Source organism: Colletotrichum acutatum (genome assembly GCF_030867785.1).
Source record: "Colletotrichum acutatum strain CBS 112980 chromosome Unknown BDZ83scaffold_20, whole genome shotgun sequence".
In the NCBI taxonomy this organism is placed as follows: Eukaryota; Fungi; Ascomycota; class Sordariomycetes; order Glomerellales; family Glomerellaceae; genus Colletotrichum; species Colletotrichum acutatum.
Genome location: NW_026849014.1, coordinates 58,240 through 75,555, shown reverse-complemented (window position 1 = coordinate 75,555; position 17,316 = coordinate 58,240). Strand labels below are relative to the sequence as shown.

The window sequence follows — 17,316 nt, the reverse complement described above, 5'->3', positions numbered from 1 at the left end:
CCATCCGAAGAAAGCTTCATCTCGCCTTCCACGTACTTGCTCAGAGGAAGAGCAGGGCGACGCCAGTGCGCATCGGGGTCGAATTCGGGAACAGTGAAATCGAATGCCGGGATCTTAAGTGGTGTTCCGTACATCGGAAGCTCCTGAAGCAGCTGGTCCGCGGTCGGTGAACTCCGAAGCTCGAAAACAACGTCGTCATCTTCGAGAGCAAAGATTGCAGACGGGGCTACAGTCTCGAGAACCTCCTCTCGTAACTCATCGACGTGTTCGGGTGAATCCAGGTCGCCGGAATGTACCAGCTCGGGAGTTGCGTGTGCATCGATCACATCCAACGAAATATCGGCCATGGAGGCATCGCCTTCGGTCTCAAGCTCGACTGGCTGCTCCTTGGGCGGGATGTACGCGGGAACTTGGAGCTCCTTGCGTTCTTCCTCACTTGAAGCAACCCATTCAGCACAGGCGTGCGCAAGATTCCGAGCGGCCGCAAGTTTCCATTTCTTTTCTTCCCGGAAGTCCGTCCTCATCCACTTCATCTCCTGAAGCAGCACATCCAAATGAGATTCCGGGCGAATAGGTTCCGGGCACCTCTTTGGCTGTCGCAATGACCATTTGTCGTGCTGTTGCAGATGATACACACGACGAAGCACTCGACATGCCTGATTGTCTTGGATGGCGACGTAGGCATCCGGAGTAGAAACGGTTTTGTGAGACTGGTTAAGGATCACCTCTATCGGCTTCATCCACTTTGATGTTTGGGTAAAACCTTGCACAAAGAGTGGTGTAAAGTAGTCGTCTGTCGGCAGAAAGCTTTGCTTCTGCTGGCTAGACACCAAGGACTTGTCTGCTGATCGTTTGGTCTGCTTGCCAAATACGACTTCTGATGGCTTGTTTCTGGCCTTTTCCTTGTCTTTCTTCTTATTGGCAAATGTCTTTGGCCTCGAGGGCGGAGACTGGGGCGTGGAGGTGAGAGGTGTGAGTTGATTTGCCGGCATTTTGATAGTCACTTGAGTCTCTGGGCTTGTTTGTCCTAATATTTCGGCCACCGACTTCTGTCTTATTGTGCCAGAAGCTGTTCGGGTAACCGCTCGCTCTGGATCCTGCGGCGTCTGTGGAGCTTGGTTCGAAGCTTGAGAAGTCTGCGCCTCCGTTTGACTGGGCCCAACAGGTGCCTCTTGTACCTCGACGGAAGGTTTTCCTCCAGACTGGTCCACGGCCGGTTGATCCACATCCATCTTTTCAGGAGCCTGAGACTCTTGGCTGTCCGGAATTTCCTTGGTCGATTGGTCCGTAGGCGGCTCGGCGGTGGAAACAGCATTCTGTGCCGCGCTCGGTGTAGTGACCTTTGCTGTGGTGGACTCTGCAGTTTTCTGTTCAACCGGAGGCGGGGCGGGTACCACAGGTGTCGTGGGAGGCGACGCTTTCTTCGCGGGAGTTTCAACCGTAGGCGGCGTTGGGTTAGAGCTCATCGCCATGGACTCCTGTAAGAGCTGCGCTTCGGGCCCATCTGGTATTCTGCCGTTGAGCGAATCCTCATCAGGGGGAGCACCGCTTTCAGTTCCCTTGGCCTCCTCTGCCCTATCTGCCGCCGCTCGCTCATTAGTTGTCGCCTGCCGTTCCACATACTGAGGACCTTCATTTTCGGGGCTCGTATCAGTCGAGACGTCATGCACAGCGGGAGTCGCGGCCGTCTGCGTCGTTGAGCCTGGTGATGAAGCTCCGTCGGTTACCTTTGCTGAATCGGATGGGGGTTTGGAAGCCGCAGGGGCCGTATCCTCGGCCTTCTTCAAGTCTGGACGAGCAGGAAGCTGGGCGACGGGTGGCTTTGCAACGGATTGAGTGGGCGCAGCATTTGGCGCATCGCCCTTTCGTAGCTCGACTTTCTTCGAGATGCCATTCGGGTTTTCTCGCAAGGGCGTTGGGGCGGGCTTTTCGACAGCTGCAGCACCTGTGGTCTCGGTAGCATCTTGTCGCGATGCGTGCAAAGGATTCTTCGTGGGAACGACTACAGGTGATGGTGGCGGTGGACCTGAGGCAGCTAACGTGGGCGGCTTGGAAGCATCAGGTCGATTCGGCGTCGCCACAGCAGGCACAGGCGTCGGGGGCTTTGGTGGAAGTGAGGGCGGAAGGGTGAAGGTCGCAGGTGTTCGAGGCGAAGGTGTAGCGCCATTCGGATCGCTAGATGTAGCTGCAGCCGGCTTTGGCGACGGCGCAGGAACGCTCTTCGTTTGTGGTTCGGGGAGGGAAGCGTCTTGCTTTACGGGAGGAGCAGGCGCCGGCTCAGGTGCAAAGAGACCAGAGTTGTCGAGGGACTGTCTTAGGACATCGTAGCGCAGTTGAGGTCGAGCAGGAAGATTCGCTTCATTTAGCTTTCGTCCTCTGTAAGTCGTGTAAGCGGCGAGCAGCAACAACTAGAGCCATACGCGACCAAAAATATTCAAAAAAGCGCGAAAAGAACAGGACAACATACTGTGAGATATCGCACCCTTGCAGGAACTGGATTTCGGCTGCGGTGGCTGGCGGCGCGTCGGGATTCGCGAAGTCGTTTGTGGGAAGTGCATCGCCCTCGGTCGCGACAGCGAAGAGCTGACGGAGCTTCCGCTTCCTCGACGTTACAATTGAACTAAAAAATGTCAACACGCCGAAAACTATATCGTTGGAATCGCACGATTGAGCTCTATCCAGCGATGCAGCAACTGACCTAAATTCATCGCGTTTGGATCGCAAAAGCCTGGAGCGGTCGGCAGGCCCGACCTCAGTCATGTCATGAGCTGCCGCGACATCCGTTTTGGGCAAAAACGGGATGTCGACAATGATTTCCTCGCGTTGGGGAGATGAAATCGACGATCAAAAGTGATGAAAGTGGTGGTGGTGCGTGGTGGCAATTGATCGCGATTGAACTTCGTCGTGGATGGTCGACCAGAAAATTGTCGGTCTACGGGCGCCGCTGGACGGGTGGTGATTCTAGAAGTCACAGGCTGATGGGCAGTTGCTAGATTGGGGGGGTTGATAGACACCCCGGGAAAAATTATTTGTTATCGGAGAATCTGGACACTGTGCCAGGGAGGAGGCCATGGATCCGTCTTTAACAGAAAGCCGAGGGGAACGGGCGGTGCGATGATGAAAGACTGGGGGAGGCAAAAAGGAGATGGTACAGTGCGGTAATCTCTCATGCCAGATAGTCTCTCCAATGGGGACGCCTGGGCCGGACCCTCCAACTTTTTGCGGCGCACGCAGGCTACGCAGCACGCTTCCTTGCAGCAGTTTGATGGATGTGTCTGTCCATCGGGTCCGTCTCTTGGGGGGGGGACTTGGAGACCTGGGGACGACCTGGAGTGTTCAGTGCCTTTTTTTTTTTCTCTCTTTTCTAGCGCTGGGTGCACCGCGCCCGCCCTTTGCCCGTACGTACATCAAAAGATGAGGTCGTCTTTCATTGTGGGGACAGGTGTCTCTCTCACTCTCATAGAACCTAGGGTAAGTGGCTGCATAAGTGATAAAGCGCGTGTAAGTAATAAGTACCTTCGAGTCTTAAAAACTCCCCCAGGCTACCGCCCATTTTGCTGCAATACCTGGCAATATGCACTTTGGATTGCCGCTAGTTGAATTCAGAACCAGATGGAACATCGCTGAACAGGCCAAAGTGTGCTGCTAACAGTAAGTCTGCTCTGCCGCTGCTGGCTGGCGACATATTCCGCCTGATGAATCAGTCAGTGAGTGAGTGTGTGCATATTGTTGCCGCCATGCTGTTTTCGTCTAGACCAACCCAAATTCTCCCACGTTGTGTGTGGCCCGTCGGGCATCCAATCTCATCAGCATCCCTGCTGCAGTCACATTCCACCGGCGCAAGCGTCTTGCGCTTGCTGTTTGCTTGGATACTGAAAGTCCCAGAAACCCAGGATGCCCGGGCTTGGACTCTTGGAGCTTTATTTTTCTCTCTTCTGCCATCGCCTCTTACCTGGTAGCAGGCATGACGAGCCCACTCTTGATGTTTCCAGCCTCTAGGCCCCTTGCCTGCGAGGGTCGCTTCCAGCAATGCGATTTTCTTTGCTTGGAAGCTGTCGGGCTAGGTATCCGTAGGTAGTGGTGGAAGATTTCGTTTTTTCTGCCTTTGGAAGATCGTCATCGCTGTCGATCGCAGCACCAACAGGCCGCGAGAAGACGCCGGCGCAGTGTAAACGATGACAATCCTCATCTTCCACCCTCACTCGAGGACCAAAGAGATGAACGCTATCGCACCCGGCCCTCAATGAGACGAAATTTCCAGGTCCAGAATCACTTGATTCGATGAACGTCAGCGAGCAATACAAATTTTGGTTGACCATTGCCCGACAATCTTGAAGTTGGGGGACCAGGATAACACCTGGAGCATGATTCGGGGCCCATGGGCGCTTTGTGAGTGCTCGTCCCAAAAACTCCGAAGCCCAGCGCACACCCGAATTCAATAGTCTTGTCGCGGAGTCGCGGGGCAAGCTCTGCAAAAAGGTTCGTGAGTTTCGAGTCAGTCGCATACCTCCGAGTTGCCGCGCTGGAAGAGGAAAAGTTAGTGACTTGAACAGAAGGTTCTCTCATTCAGGAACGTACAATTTCATATCTGTTAGCCGTTCATGTGCCACAAAGTGCCCCTTATAAGACAATCAGCTTATACTCATCCTGCCCTCAATCGGACTGCTTGGCTCTGACTATCGCGCTCGTGCACTCCTCTAGTAAGACTTCTCACTCATATTCCCCGTCGATGAGTGACTTATTATGAGTTCGGTGCTGTTATAGGGCGCTGGTTTGAATTGGTGGTACTGAGAAAGTGTAAAAATGAGCAGGCAATCAAGCTATTTGAGAGGCTTCTCATTAAAAGCGATTGCCGTGAGTCTGGCAAATATTCCGGGTGAGAGGCTCATCTCATGGGCTGCCAAAGATTCGAATGTGAGAAGAGGGTGTAGTTGATCCGTTCCGGGCGGTTGAGTTTCCAGGATTGTGCGTCTGCCAAGACGTCGCATTCTCTCAGAAGAGAACTCTGAAAAGAGAAACGAAACGGGCGCCGGTAGCTTGTTTGAGCTTCCCCCGCAGGTATCGGAAACAACCCAGAGAGAGAAAAATCGAAGAGAAAGAGGTTTGATAATAATGAGCAAAGGGAATGTTATTTTTTCCTACGTTGAACATGGAGGCTGAGATCAAAACATGTGTGGGCGCACCAAACCAGCCAAACACACAGCCCGGAGAAAAGAAAACGCAGCGGGAAGTTTTGTGTGTGGTTTGCTTGATGCTATTCCGTCCCCCAGCGGCCCAATGACAGGCCCGGCTTTTTGGTCTCTTACACAACGTTAAATCCTGCAAAGTTATGCAAGAAAACAGCATCGGATTGGTCGGTGCCTATGAAATGCCGATTCAGGTGACATCACGATTCCCACTCCACGAGTTCGCCCTTGCCTTTCAACAGGGGTAGTGGGAAAAATTGTAGCTGGCCAATCGAAGGTTGCATTCCTCGTTCGACGTTGCGATTTATTGCTGTAACTCTGTCATCACCACTCGGCCAAACCAGGTCCCATTGTAGGCAGCGTTTCCGCGGCCCCGTCTGTTGTCAACCGAGTGCGGGAAGACTATTGTGCCTAGCTCTCACAGGTTGCCGTCCCTTTAGACCCATGCTAACCGTGCCGTACTCGTTTCCCAACTCGGAGCAACCCGTGCGACCGGACTGCCTCGGTGCAACCCCCTCCTCCCCGAGTTCGTGTCTCTCTTTAGGTGTCCCGTCGGGCTCTAACTCGCGCCGTCCTTCCGATCTTGAAAGGTCTACTCCGTACCTTAGTGTAGTCATACAACTACCCTCCGTGCCTTCTCACCGTCCAAGTAAACCTTGTGTGAACCAACTCAACCAACATCGCTCAAAGTGACATCCAAACACCACCGCCAATATGTCTTTTTTCGGTCTGGACCTCGCCCAGAAGGGCCTCTCCCTTTACACTGTCAGTGACGTATCGACAAGTAATGTAGCTAGACCACTAGGCTAAAACTCGCGTCCAGATCCCGGCCGCCTTCATGATGGCGATGCTGCCCAATGTTTACGCCGTCTCCGGAGCAGGAGCACACTACGACCTCTGCAACCCGAGAAAGCTCCAAACCAGTGTCGTGGCCGATGACAAGCTAGACAAGATTGTAAGAAACACAACCTTACCCTCCTTTCCAAGCATCTTAGCCCATGATCTCACACGAAGCTGCGAAATCTCTAGGCCAAGGCTCGCATTCTCCGCGCCAAAGCCGCATCGGAGAACGCCTTTGAGACGCTTGGTTTCTACTCAGCCGCCGTCGTCGCCGCCAACTTCGCCGGAGTGGACGCCGAGACCGTCAACGTCTTGACGCTGGGCTACATCGGCTCCAGGGCCCTGTACAACATCATCTACGTCCGCCTGCAGGACAACCGTAGCTTCGGCCCCGTGCGAAGCCTCGCCTGGCTTGCCAGCATCGCCATCACCGTTACGTTGTATGCCAAGGCAGCTACGCAGTTGGCGTCCTCATAAGCCCGGCTCTTCAATAACAATAGCTCTCAGCGGTACATAGTACAGCCTTTGCCGCGTCTAATCAAACTTATTTTTGAACCAATTCAAGCCGCTTCATCAGTGTGATACTTTTATGTTCACGTGCAATGAAATGTTCCTTGTACGAGCCTGTCGTTGATCAGTGTCAATGTTGCATGATGAAAAGCGGGAAGCAAACGACCTATGGCGAGGAGCACAAAGCTTGTTCTTCAACTTAACGAATTTCTTTCGGGACACACGATCCAGCGCCATCGTCGTACATGGTTAGAGACAGCAGTAAGCCACCTGTAAGAGTTACCGACATCGTGACAATGTCCATTCGGAAGGAAGATGAGTCATTTCACTCAAGCTCGTACGAGATTAATATGAATAGGAAACGTGGGTTGGGGTCACCTTACACCAATCCCATAGTGTAACGATTCTGGAAAGCCTCATCGTCAGCCCTAATATCTCAATACTAAGCTTCTGTGACCTCCAAAATGTTAGTCTTAACAGTGGCGGAAGTATCACAATTCTGTACCACAGCCTTCCGTCTCGTGAGATAATACTCTCACGGCCGAACAAGTCTCAGCATGGGCTCCTTCTGTTTTACATAAGGTGGATGCTCCTTCCATGGGAAAATAGTATGTCCAAGAAAGAAGAGCCAGGCAACTGCGAAGCTCGTTCAAGAGTCTGAAACTGCCTTGTTAATTCAGCTTCTTTCCACTTCAGACATTTACATCTGCAGTGTTCTTTCCTTCAAAAGTAGACAGCAAGAGATTAAAGACTTTAAACTGCGCTGACTTTGTCTCTTGAACCCTGTCTCACACACCACCACCATCACCACTCTCTTTTCCAAACATTCTGCGGCAGTCAACTCGCGATATCTCAACCTCACTCTTTTCGGGCATCACTTCATCATAGATCCAGTCTCAGCTTAGACAGACGAGCATAACTGTCATTCTCTTCACTTCGATCCTTATCGGTAAGTCTCTGGTAAACGTACAAAAGGCAGCTCTAGACTCAATGCTGACCAAGTATCTCTTCACCAAGTTCAAACCAGCCCCTTCACTATTCATAATGCGTGACTTTGTCATCTTCCTCACCGTTTCTGTGGTGCTCTTGCTGGCCGGCGCCGGTCTTGTAGCTGGCATTCACGACAACTACGTTGCCAGTCACGCTACTTCTACTAAGTCTATTGCCACACCCCAGACCGACTTCATAACTCTCACTGGGACCGCCTCCAGGGCCACTCATTCGAGATCCTTGTTGCCCCAAGGTACCCTCGTCATCTCCCCCATCAAGGCCAACATCAGAGCAGACTCCATCTCCGCGATTTCGGCGATCCCAACTACCACCATTAATTGCAACCACGAATGGTGTCAGGATAGCACCTCTCTTTGTGCCTATTGGGCTGATATCACTGGATGGGATCCTACTGAAGGCCCGATTCCGGGCGAGACTGTTACCTCCATCGGCAAGTGCAGCATCGTTCCTACCCAGGCTGGAAACCCAAAGCGCGATGCTGGCAATGAAATGCTCATCACCTCGGCGCCCGCGCCCTCGGTCGACTGCAAATACAAGTACTGCGACAGCAGAATCCAGTATTGTATGTACTGGGCTGGAGTCACTGGCTACGACCCTTCTCTAGGCCCCATTCCTGGCATGACACGTACCTCTCTCGGTGCCTGTCAGGCGCCCCCTACAGCTGTTGACAACGACACTACCGTGCCGACAACTATGGTGACGAAGACGTGCAAGAGTTCTAACTGAAGGCAAGAAGTCAACAGCGATGAACTTTACACGTTCTAAACTCCTCGGGTACACGAGACATTTAGTCTGGAAACACGGATGGGTGGATGTTTTGGTGGGGAAGTTACGAAGAAAATAAGTCTCAGATTGGTTTCCAAATAGAAGATTGCAGAGTAAAACAAGATATGCCGGGTTCTCAATCTTATATGCATGAACGTGAATGAGTGATATGTACTGAAGAATGGGTTAAGTATGTACGATGTTGCCGTCTTGCCTGACCTTCCCTTGAGCCTGCTTCTACTCCTACTCTCTAAATGAGTTGAGATTTCCCCTAGGCGGCTATTCCCATTCGTGTCAGTTTCACTCAACTCACAAGGAATCTCACCATAGACTCACCAGGTCCAGTGACAGAGGTCGTGATAGCAGTATCCTCAACATAGACGCCAGAGAAGTAGAAGTCCTCGTTGGTGTCGGCATAACCATCGCGGGGAAGCTCGAGAACGCCCAGATGCCAGTCCGCGCCGTTGGACGACGTCGAAGCAGAGATGGGAGCCACGACCTGCTGGAGAGGGGCATTGCCCTCTGAGTGCCAGAAACCGACGCTTCCGCTGGAGAAGTTCTACAACACGATGGTGTAAGTTTATGCTTCTACTCAGAACGTACCCCTTCACTCATAAAAAGCCAAGGAGGTTTGAGGACAAACTCACAATCTCATAGGCGACATTGTGCCACACATCCGGCTTCCACTCCGTCTTCCACAGACTCTTCTGCTGCACCATAAACTGCAGATTCGTGTTGTTCGTCGCCGACTCGCCACTAATCCACCCGCTCTTGAGCTCAGTGAAGTGGCTCTCGAAAAACGCAATCTGGTGCTCACGGAAGATGCTCGGCGCGTTGGTGTCCTTGCGGGAGATGCTGAAGTGGTACCACACCTTGCCCGAGTTGATGGCGGCCTTTGTCTGCGGGATGAGCTCAGTGCGCCGCATGTTCTGGCCGTTCCAGTAGGCCGTGCTGTCGAGCGTGATCTTCACGCCCTGCTTCGACGCCGTGTCGGCCGGGTTCTTGTAGGACGGCGAGAGGTTCACGTATTTGGTCACGTCGCCAGAGCCGTGGATGTAGTACTGGTAGGGTCCGACTTGGTTGGACCAGGACCACTTGTTGAGATCGGAAGAGGAGTTGAAGTCGTTGAAGCGGCCGTCCCAGAGGATTTTGGCGGAGGACAGGGGCAGGAGGGTGAGGAGGGCGGTGACCTTCATCTTGGGCGGTTGGACTTGGTTGAGGGGATTTGGAACGAGTGATGCTTGGCTGGCGAAACAAACAGTAATCCCAAAAGTCGCCGGACAGGCTGATGACTTTTATAACATTCACAGACCGAGCCCTATACGGCAACCCGGGACGGGGGAAATGTCACGACATCGAATATAGTAGCTCGGCGAACTATAGCAAACAAAGGGGGTAATGCTTCAGGCACGAACAGGTCACGAGTAATATAAACACACTCCGGACGGACCGTCTAGCCAGGGATGTTCAAGGGGGGAAGGGGGAAGCTTATTTATCTACGTCGCATTTGTTCGGACAGTACCCTCCGATCCCGTCGTATAAGCTGTAGACGTTGATTTGGGGAAATCTGAATGCACGGGAGATTTAGCCTGTATGGAGTTTAAAGCCTGCGCACCCCCCACACGGGCACGAACATGGGACAAAAAAGGGGATTACGTTATTCTGTGGTTAGGGCATGCTGGTTTGACGAGAAACCTTGATCGAGAAGCACTCTTTTGACGTGTCTACGGCCCATGCTGAAGTTCGGGCCAGCGGTTGCAGAAAGGCCCGATTGACATCGTCGTGGCGCAAAGGTCTGCGATTCTGATGACGGTGTAGGTGACCTTGAGATTCCTAAAGTGACCACCCATATCCAAAGCCACCATCAGCCAAGGAAAGCTTGTTCTGCATCAAGTACCGCTCGAGTCGTCTCTTGCCTCGTCGCCAAGTCTGGCGTTCGGAGGCAGGTGAGGAGGGTGGCGTCCCGAGACGCGCCGCAAGGGTGACATTCGGAAGAAGACCAAGACTGATACGTATTTGTCGCGCGTTCACACACGGCAAGAGCTGGGAGAGCTTTGGTGCTAGCTGGTTCTTCGAAAGCCACAGCCCCGGATGGGCGCTTGAGAGAGCTCCTGTGGGGCAGTCGCGGTTGAGCTCAGTGAAGCATTGATATCGCGTACTGTCTAGAGTGCAAACACCCTGACCAGTCATGGCTCGCTATCTCGTGACTCTGAAGGCGCTTCTTCTGCATGCTGAGGTAGGATCACGGATATGTATGGACGATGCGGCTCGGGTTGAACTTACGTCTCTCAATACGTGAAGCATTAGGGGGATCACGGAAACTTTCCGGATGTACACTCTCAAGCTTTCTCCTCCACATGTAAAATGATGATCACGCTGGCAAGATCACGAGCTTACTCTACCTTTGGCGTCTAGGTCAGAGTGGTTCTTAATCACAAGAGAACCCCGTCTCTACCGATGTCCTCCAGCCGGCAACTATGATACCCATTAGACCACCTTGTGTAAACGTGTAGACGCGAATATTAACTTCTTATAGGACTTATTCAAGGCACAACAGCGGCATATGGCACCGTAGATGAAGAAGAAAGAGCAGGAACCTCTGCGTCCTCTGCAGAAGAGATGCGTATAAAATTCGCTCTTCTAATTCTATCTGGTCTCTCTCTTTTTCTTCCTCTACAACCATCAGGTCGCTCGGTCTCTATACCAATCAGCTAGGTAAGCATACGTCACGGACTACCTCACACTTATAAACCAGTCACACTAACACTACCAACTGACTTCAGATACTTGGCCTTACATCGAATACATCAACAGCTAGGTCTCTGTACCCATCAGCTCTAGGTATGTATACATCACAGAATACTTCACCCTTGTAACCCAGGTACTAATGCGACTCTCTGATTCAAGATACTTCACATCGAACACAACATGGTCGCCCCCAAGGCCCTCCTCGCCGCCACGGGCACCCTCGCTCTGGCCAGTGCCTCCTCCTTCACCACCATCACCACCTCCACCACGGAGCCCGCCACCGCCGCCGCGACCATCACCGCCCCCGTCGCCCCGCCCATGCCGCACGGCTCCGGCCCGACAGAGGCCATGATCGCCCGCCGCAGGGCGTGGTGCAAGGAGTTCAACGCCGAGAAGCGCCGCGCACCGGGCTGGTACGAAAGCCCGGACGAATACGCCGGCGCCATCGGCTACTGCGTCCGCTTCTACCTCGACGAGTACAAGCTCAACCCGTCCAAGGCCGGCTGGATCGAGGAGTCCATGGACAGGACCCTCGGCCGCAAGAAATTCTTGGTCGCCGACTTTGAGAAGAAGGCCAGCCCTGCCCCGACCGCGACGCCCACGGCCAACGCTGCCGCCGCCGCCTCGAAGAAGGAAGATCCCGTCAGCGAGGACGAGGTCCGCGTCAACACTGCCAAGATGGCGGACATCCTCAAGGAGAGCCTCGGGCTCACCGACGAGCAGCTCGTGGAGCTGGGCTTCAAGCTCGGCGAGAGCGGCTTTGCTTTGGTGCATGCCCCTGAGGAGGACTCCGAGGCTTCCTCTTCCCTTCTTTGGCCCCCCAAGTTCGGTCGCCCTGCCCGCCCTCTCATGCCTCACCCCTTCCGCAAGCATCTCGGTAAGGAACCCACGGCTAAGGGGCCTGGGGCTACCCAACCCAAGGGCAAGGAGCCTGCGGTTGAGAAGCCCAAGGTCGAGCAGCCCAAGGTTGAGAAGCCCAAGGTTGAGTATCAGAAGCCCAAGGTAGAGGATGAGCAACCCGCGGCTAAGGAGCCTAAGGGAAAGGAGATCGCGGTTGAGCAACCCGCGGCCAAAGAGCCCAAGGGCAAGGAGCCCGCGGTCGAGCAGCCCGCGGCTAAGGAGCCCAAGGGAAAGGAGCCCGCGGGTGAGCAGCCCAAGGTCGAGCAACCCAAGGTCGAGCAACCGAAGGCCGACCAGCCCAAGGCCGACGAGCCCAAGGCCAAGGACACCAAGTCCAAGAAGTCCAAGGAGGAGGAGGAGATGCCTCACCACGACCACCCTCACGGCGGCCACCACGCCCACCCCCACCACGACGAGCACGACAAGGAGAAGGAAGAGGAGGAGAAGAAGAAGAAGGAGAAGGAGATGGAGATGGAGAAGCACCCCTATCACCCCGACCACCCCCACTTCGAGGAAGAGCCCGTGGAGGATCACCCGACGCCGAATCCGCCGAAAATTCTCCCTGATTACTTCTAAGTACGGGGCTGATGTTTTCTCTCGGGCCGCCTTCACAAGATGAAGAACTTCGCACGACAACCACTGTTCAGTTCAGTTTCTTTCGCAGGATGGGCCAAGAATGCCTCACTGAAGAGGCCTACGATTTCCTTTGTGTTTCTCATGTCTTTGGGGGGGAAAAGTTTGATTGAGTTGTTTTGTTCGTTACACTGGCTGAAGTCGTCGAGTCCCCCCCCCCCCAAAAAAAAAATAACTCGGAGGACGAACGTATCCCAACGATCCGGGCCGTTATGGGCACCTGATAGTAGTAGAAATGGCTTCAAGGCCATAGGCAGACACTTCTAGTACCTTTGCGTACATCATGTAGCCTTAGCAAATAGCCAGCCAGTTAATAGTAAAGTTTAATCAGCCTTCTAGCTTTGTGACGTACCTCTGTCAAGGTGGATGAGCAAGACCTCCACCGTCGGTGAACCTCCTTGTGTCGGTGTCTGTCCATGATTTTGGTTCAAACACACGTGGCTGAAGGAGTGAGGAAAGGTAGATATTTAAAGCTTTCTTGTGGTATTACTCTTACTATCAGAAGACGCAGAAGCCCTTGTCTAGTAAGGTTGTGTACCAAGGTCACTATTGCTGACCTCTTTCAATTCTTTCCCACACCCCACGTAGCCTTGCGTTTGAAGCTCATCTTCTTCTTCTCTCTCTTTCCAGTCGTATCCTAATAAAACACTTCCAATCGGAACTCCGGCCATTCCTACCCTGCCTCACGAGCAGAGTCTGAACTCCTAAATCTGTAAAATCGGCAAGAATCGCGTTCTGACCTCCTCTTGTTCCCTTCTGTCCATTTCACCGCTAGTGATAATGATATCCTTTCTTTTTTCTTCTACAACCCATGGACGAAATGGAAATGGACTGATCTCTTGTACAATACCGAGTGTGCTGATTGGTCAACGCCATCGTCCTTCGCTCAAGGTTGCCTTTAATTTTGCAAAGACGCCGCAGGTGCTGGGAATAATAACCAGTATTCAGACTTGCTGTCCGGACGCAATGCTGTGATGGGGTCGTCCTCGAATCGTCGACTCGGTGCCGATGCTAATGGCCCTAGGTGAACACGGCTGCACCTTCCAGAAAGCTCGGCTCGAGTCTTGACATCGCTTGGCGTAGATATCACTCAGAGCTCGACACCCGAATGTAATCGACCTAAGCCGTTCCAGGTGCTGTGTCTCTGCCTTCTCTAGCATCCACCTTTTGACGATGCTGCTTATTGCGCAAGTGGACCTCAAAGTTGCCTGCCGTCATTTCCGGCCCGGGCGTGTACAGCTTGCCGGGGCAGTCAAGACAGCGAATACGGGGGAGGAACATCCATCTGGCGCCTTCGGGAGGCTGTGACCCCGCTGGTACTGATATCGGCATCTCTGTGTCAGGGTTGATGGCTGAGTACTTCATCATGCCCTCAAAGTTATCAAAGGTATATGTTTGCTTCAGCTGCTGCAAACAGCTTTTTAGCCATTCTGGCGGCGGGGGCTATCGAGCATGTCAGTTTTGATCATAGTTGCAGTCCAAGGCATCCATGACTTACAGCAGGTGGTGGCGGTTGACCGGCAACAGGTGGCGGAGCAGGTTGTCGACCAATTTGGCCTTGCGGGAGAGGAGTGCCAAGTTGAGCGGGAAGAGCTTGGCCATTTGAGGCCGGCGTAGACGGCGGAGGCATGGAGGTTGCTGCAGCCGCGGCCGCGCTAGGTATGCGAGTGTGTGCGGGTGTTGACGGTGTCTGGGAGCCACTCGGGGTGAACCTTGCTCTTGGGTTCTGGAGAAGTCTCCTCAGCTTGTCCTTGCCAACCTTCAGTGTAACAATGAGCTGTGTAGGCTCCTCAGTCTCGTCGCGAGTATCGCGAAGGGAGCGGCCAAGGTTTCTGCGAGTCTCGTGATGATGAACGATGCTCGCTTCAGGCGTTTCGGAGCGGCCGAGATTCGTGATGCGTTGCTGAGCAGCACTCGCGGCGCCTCGAAGGCCTCTCGTTCTGGCCGTGCCGCCAAGCTGAGACACGCCTGGCGAGTCCGGTCCCGAGTCTTCACTATCGTCGGAATCGGAAACCTCGCCATCGCGTGCTCCTGGCCTCTTGCGGGTGGTGGGTGGCGCGCCGGCCACACGCTTGTACAGCGTGCTCTCTTCCATGTTAGGCGCAGAACCTGGAAGCACGGACGAGACGAGGAGCGTCCTGATTGTTCGCTGCCGTTCCTTGAGGTCTGGCAGTTGCGGGCCACCGCGTCGGTTGATAGATCGCTTCTGCCGTCTTTGTTCCCGAGAGAAGATGACTTCATTGCGTTCCAAGTCGGCGTCACTGAGCTCGTAAAGATACGGCGCATACTCCTTGGCCTGTTGCTGCGGTCTGAATACAGATGGCAGGGGAGACGGCAGGAAGGCGGCGATGAGATCAGGGTCTTCGACCGGTCTGCCGTCAAAGGGATGTCCGACGCTGTACAGACTCCGAGTGAAGAGTTGGCACTGCTCTCGAATGCAGTGAGCAATTGCGGTGGTGAACTCGCCGGACAGTGACATATCTCGAGTCATTGAGGCGGCAAACTCCTCTGGGGAGTTGAGTGGATTATTGATATCCCACTCGAACTGGTCGACCAAGGTCACGCCGCCAATTGTGACGTTGAGCTTGATCAATATTCTCATCTCGTCATTCTTGTAGGCAGAATATGGCAGCTCCGGGTCGAGCGCGTCCTCTTCGGAGAAGACTAGGGGGTAGAAGTCGTTGAGCTGGTCGCGCATTTGTAACGTGACCTGATCTAAGACGGGTTTGTGCTGTGCGTCCAGAGGGATGCCCAGATCCTCAACGAGATGCTGCGCAAAAAGTTCGCCTGGAATAACCCTGTCGTGGAGATTCCACGTGAAGGTGTCACGAAGCTTTATCTTTTCCCAGTCAACGTCTATACGTATCGGAACGAGCTCCTCGTGTTGCTCAGCCTGCTTCTTCAGCTCTCTCTTTTTCCATCTGAGCGGATGCGACTGGCGCTTCCCCGGCCGCGGCTTCTGGCTCGGGTAGATGACTTGGGCAGGAAAGGGCGCTCGCATGCGGGGATCGATGTCGGTGTAGCCGTTGCCGTAGCCACGATAGCCTTCGCCGTATAATTTGCTCGGAGGAAAATACAAGCGTTGGGTTTTGATGAGGTTGTAGTCATCAATCTTGTCTCTCGTCTGTTGCATGTCCTTCTCGAACCGTTCCTGGGCGTCTTTCATCGCGACAGAGTAGTGCCAGTCGCGTGTCACGTAGCGCTCGACCTGCAACTTATTGAAGGAATCCTTGTCTCGTACGGGGAGGGCCTTGGCGGCGGCGGATCGAGGAGTGCCATCGTGATCGTTGGCGGCGGATGCAGAGGTTGATGCCGAGGACGAGGCTGTCGCGCCAGCCGCGGTAGGCGTAGACGTGGATGGTGGCGCGGCCATGATGAAGAAATGTGCAGGGTCCCGAATCGCCGCAGCGATGCGACTGCCGAGACGTCGAGAGGAAGACGCGCGATCGGGCCTGGGTTCGTATTGGGCGCGTGTCGTGGCGGATGCCAATTGGCGATGGCTCCAAAGTTCACTTGGGGATGAGAGGTGGATTCTGCTACGTCTGTCGCAGCCTCTCTCTCCTGCGCAGCGTGTTGGTGTTGTACCGGGGAAGACTGGCACCAATGAGGCTAACGCATCCGATGTATCACGCTGGTATTTTGGCTGTGGACAGTTCCTCTTGAATGACAGGGAGACTTCTTAATGTTAGCGCAGTCTGACCAATGCGGCGCCCAGGGGAGTTCAGGTCAGCGCCAATCGCAACCTGGAAAATTTCCCAGTTCAGGTACCGAGCGAGCAAAGTATCTTACCGCATAAATCAGCCGTAGAGCTACATCTAACGTCCTCACTCGTGCTTCACGACTTGACCGCGTTCTTGAGCCTCAGCAGGCTGGAATCGCACCGCCGTAAGTACCTTAGCCACCAATGGCTTTGGCGTATCGCAGGACGCGCCTGACGACATGATGGTGTATGTGAGGGCTAAGATAGTCACTTCTTCTGACTTTACTTTCCATGCAAATAAGCCTAGCAGTTGGGAAGATGCAAATGATTTACGGGTCGACTTTTTTTTTTTTTTTTTGGTTGAGATGGACCTAGAATCTGGCACGTCCAGTTGCGCGATAAGCGCCATTCTCTTGATGGGAAATGCATCTTCTTGCGCTAGATCTAGCGGTGTGTGCCCAGAGTGCCTTAAGTTCCTAGACAGAAGCCAACGTGAGGCCATTCGCTCATCCAGAAAAGGAAAGAGGGCATGTCATCTGGTGTGCCTGTCGTGTCGGTACGGGCCGAGCTTTTGCCGGAAGCAGCTCCAAGCTCGGAGGGAGGCACAAGGTAAGGAAGGTTGCCCTGAATTCTCAGTTCTGTTGCGTGTTTGCTACTCAGACGTGTACATATAGATGCGTCCTTGGGTGTGCTGGTATCCGTAGAGCTCAGAGCTCGGCACAAGGTTCTAGTTGTTCACCATGAGACAGTCTTGAGCTTGAGACAGTCACTTAGGTACCTTGGCAGCTCATTCAAAGCACCTTATGGGCCAATTATCGTCATTGCCTCACACCTACAGTACAGCTCAATACAAGATTTGAGCAAGTGACCCGCCAAGCATAAAGCGGCACTAATTCACATGTTCACTCGAGGTTGCATAAAAACACCTCAGCCAAGGTGTCACGGTATTAATGAGAGAGAGAGACGTGGGCCGTGGCTGGCGCGACACGCGAACAATAGCACCCTATGCGCAAGGCGGTTTTA

General features: G+C 53.7%; 5 protein-coding genes across 5 annotated transcripts; 3 read left to right on the top strand and 2 right to left on the bottom strand.

Moving 5' to 3' along the window:
• Positions 1-5,413: 5,413 nt before the first annotated feature.
• BDZ83DRAFT_610746 (uncharacterized protein) lies at positions 5,414-6,585 on the top strand. Its single transcript, XM_060507604.1, has 3 exons — positions 5,414-5,951; positions 6,010-6,141; positions 6,216-6,585. The coding sequence occupies exons 1-3, from the start codon at positions 5,901-5,903 to the stop codon at positions 6,501-6,503; spliced, it is 471 nt and encodes a 156-aa protein (XP_060368005.1). The 5' UTR covers positions 5,414-5,900; the 3' UTR covers positions 6,504-6,585.
• Positions 6,586-7,355: 770 nt separating this feature from the next.
• Positions 7,356-8,291, top strand: BDZ83DRAFT_168945 (uncharacterized protein). The gene is made up of 2 exons (XM_060501450.1): positions 7,356-7,485; positions 7,554-8,291. The coding sequence occupies exon 2, from the start codon at positions 7,581-7,583 to the stop codon at positions 8,271-8,273; it is 693 nt and encodes a 230-aa protein (XP_060368004.1). The 5' UTR covers positions 7,356-7,485; positions 7,554-7,580; the 3' UTR covers positions 8,274-8,291.
• Positions 8,292-8,428: 137 nt separating this feature from the next.
• BDZ83DRAFT_168921 (uncharacterized protein) lies at positions 8,429-9,738 on the bottom strand. The gene is made up of 3 exons (XM_060501449.1): positions 8,960-9,738; positions 8,649-8,871; positions 8,429-8,591 (listed from the first exon to the last, which is right to left on the bottom strand). Exons 1-3 carry the CDS (start codon positions 9,506-9,508, stop codon positions 8,584-8,586), a joined length of 780 nt encoding a protein of 259 aa, XP_060368003.1. The 5' UTR covers positions 9,509-9,738; the 3' UTR covers positions 8,429-8,583.
• Positions 9,739-11,240: 1,502 nt separating this feature from the next.
• BDZ83DRAFT_749494 (uncharacterized protein) lies at positions 11,241-12,536 on the top strand (the record flags this gene model as incomplete). The annotated part of the gene is made up of 1 exon (XM_060513774.1): positions 11,241-12,536. The coding sequence occupies one exon, from the start codon at positions 11,241-11,243 to the stop codon at positions 12,534-12,536; it is 1,296 nt and encodes a 431-aa protein (XP_060368002.1).
• Positions 12,537-13,712: 1,176 nt separating this feature from the next.
• On the bottom strand, positions 13,713-16,534 carry BDZ83DRAFT_649062 (uncharacterized protein; the record flags this gene model as incomplete). The annotated part of the gene is made up of 3 exons (XM_060510241.1): positions 13,713-14,036; positions 14,092-16,251; positions 16,487-16,534. 3 exons carry the CDS (start codon positions 16,532-16,534, stop codon positions 13,713-13,715), a joined length of 2,532 nt encoding a protein of 843 aa, XP_060368001.1.
• Positions 16,535-17,316: the final 782 nt, after the last annotated feature.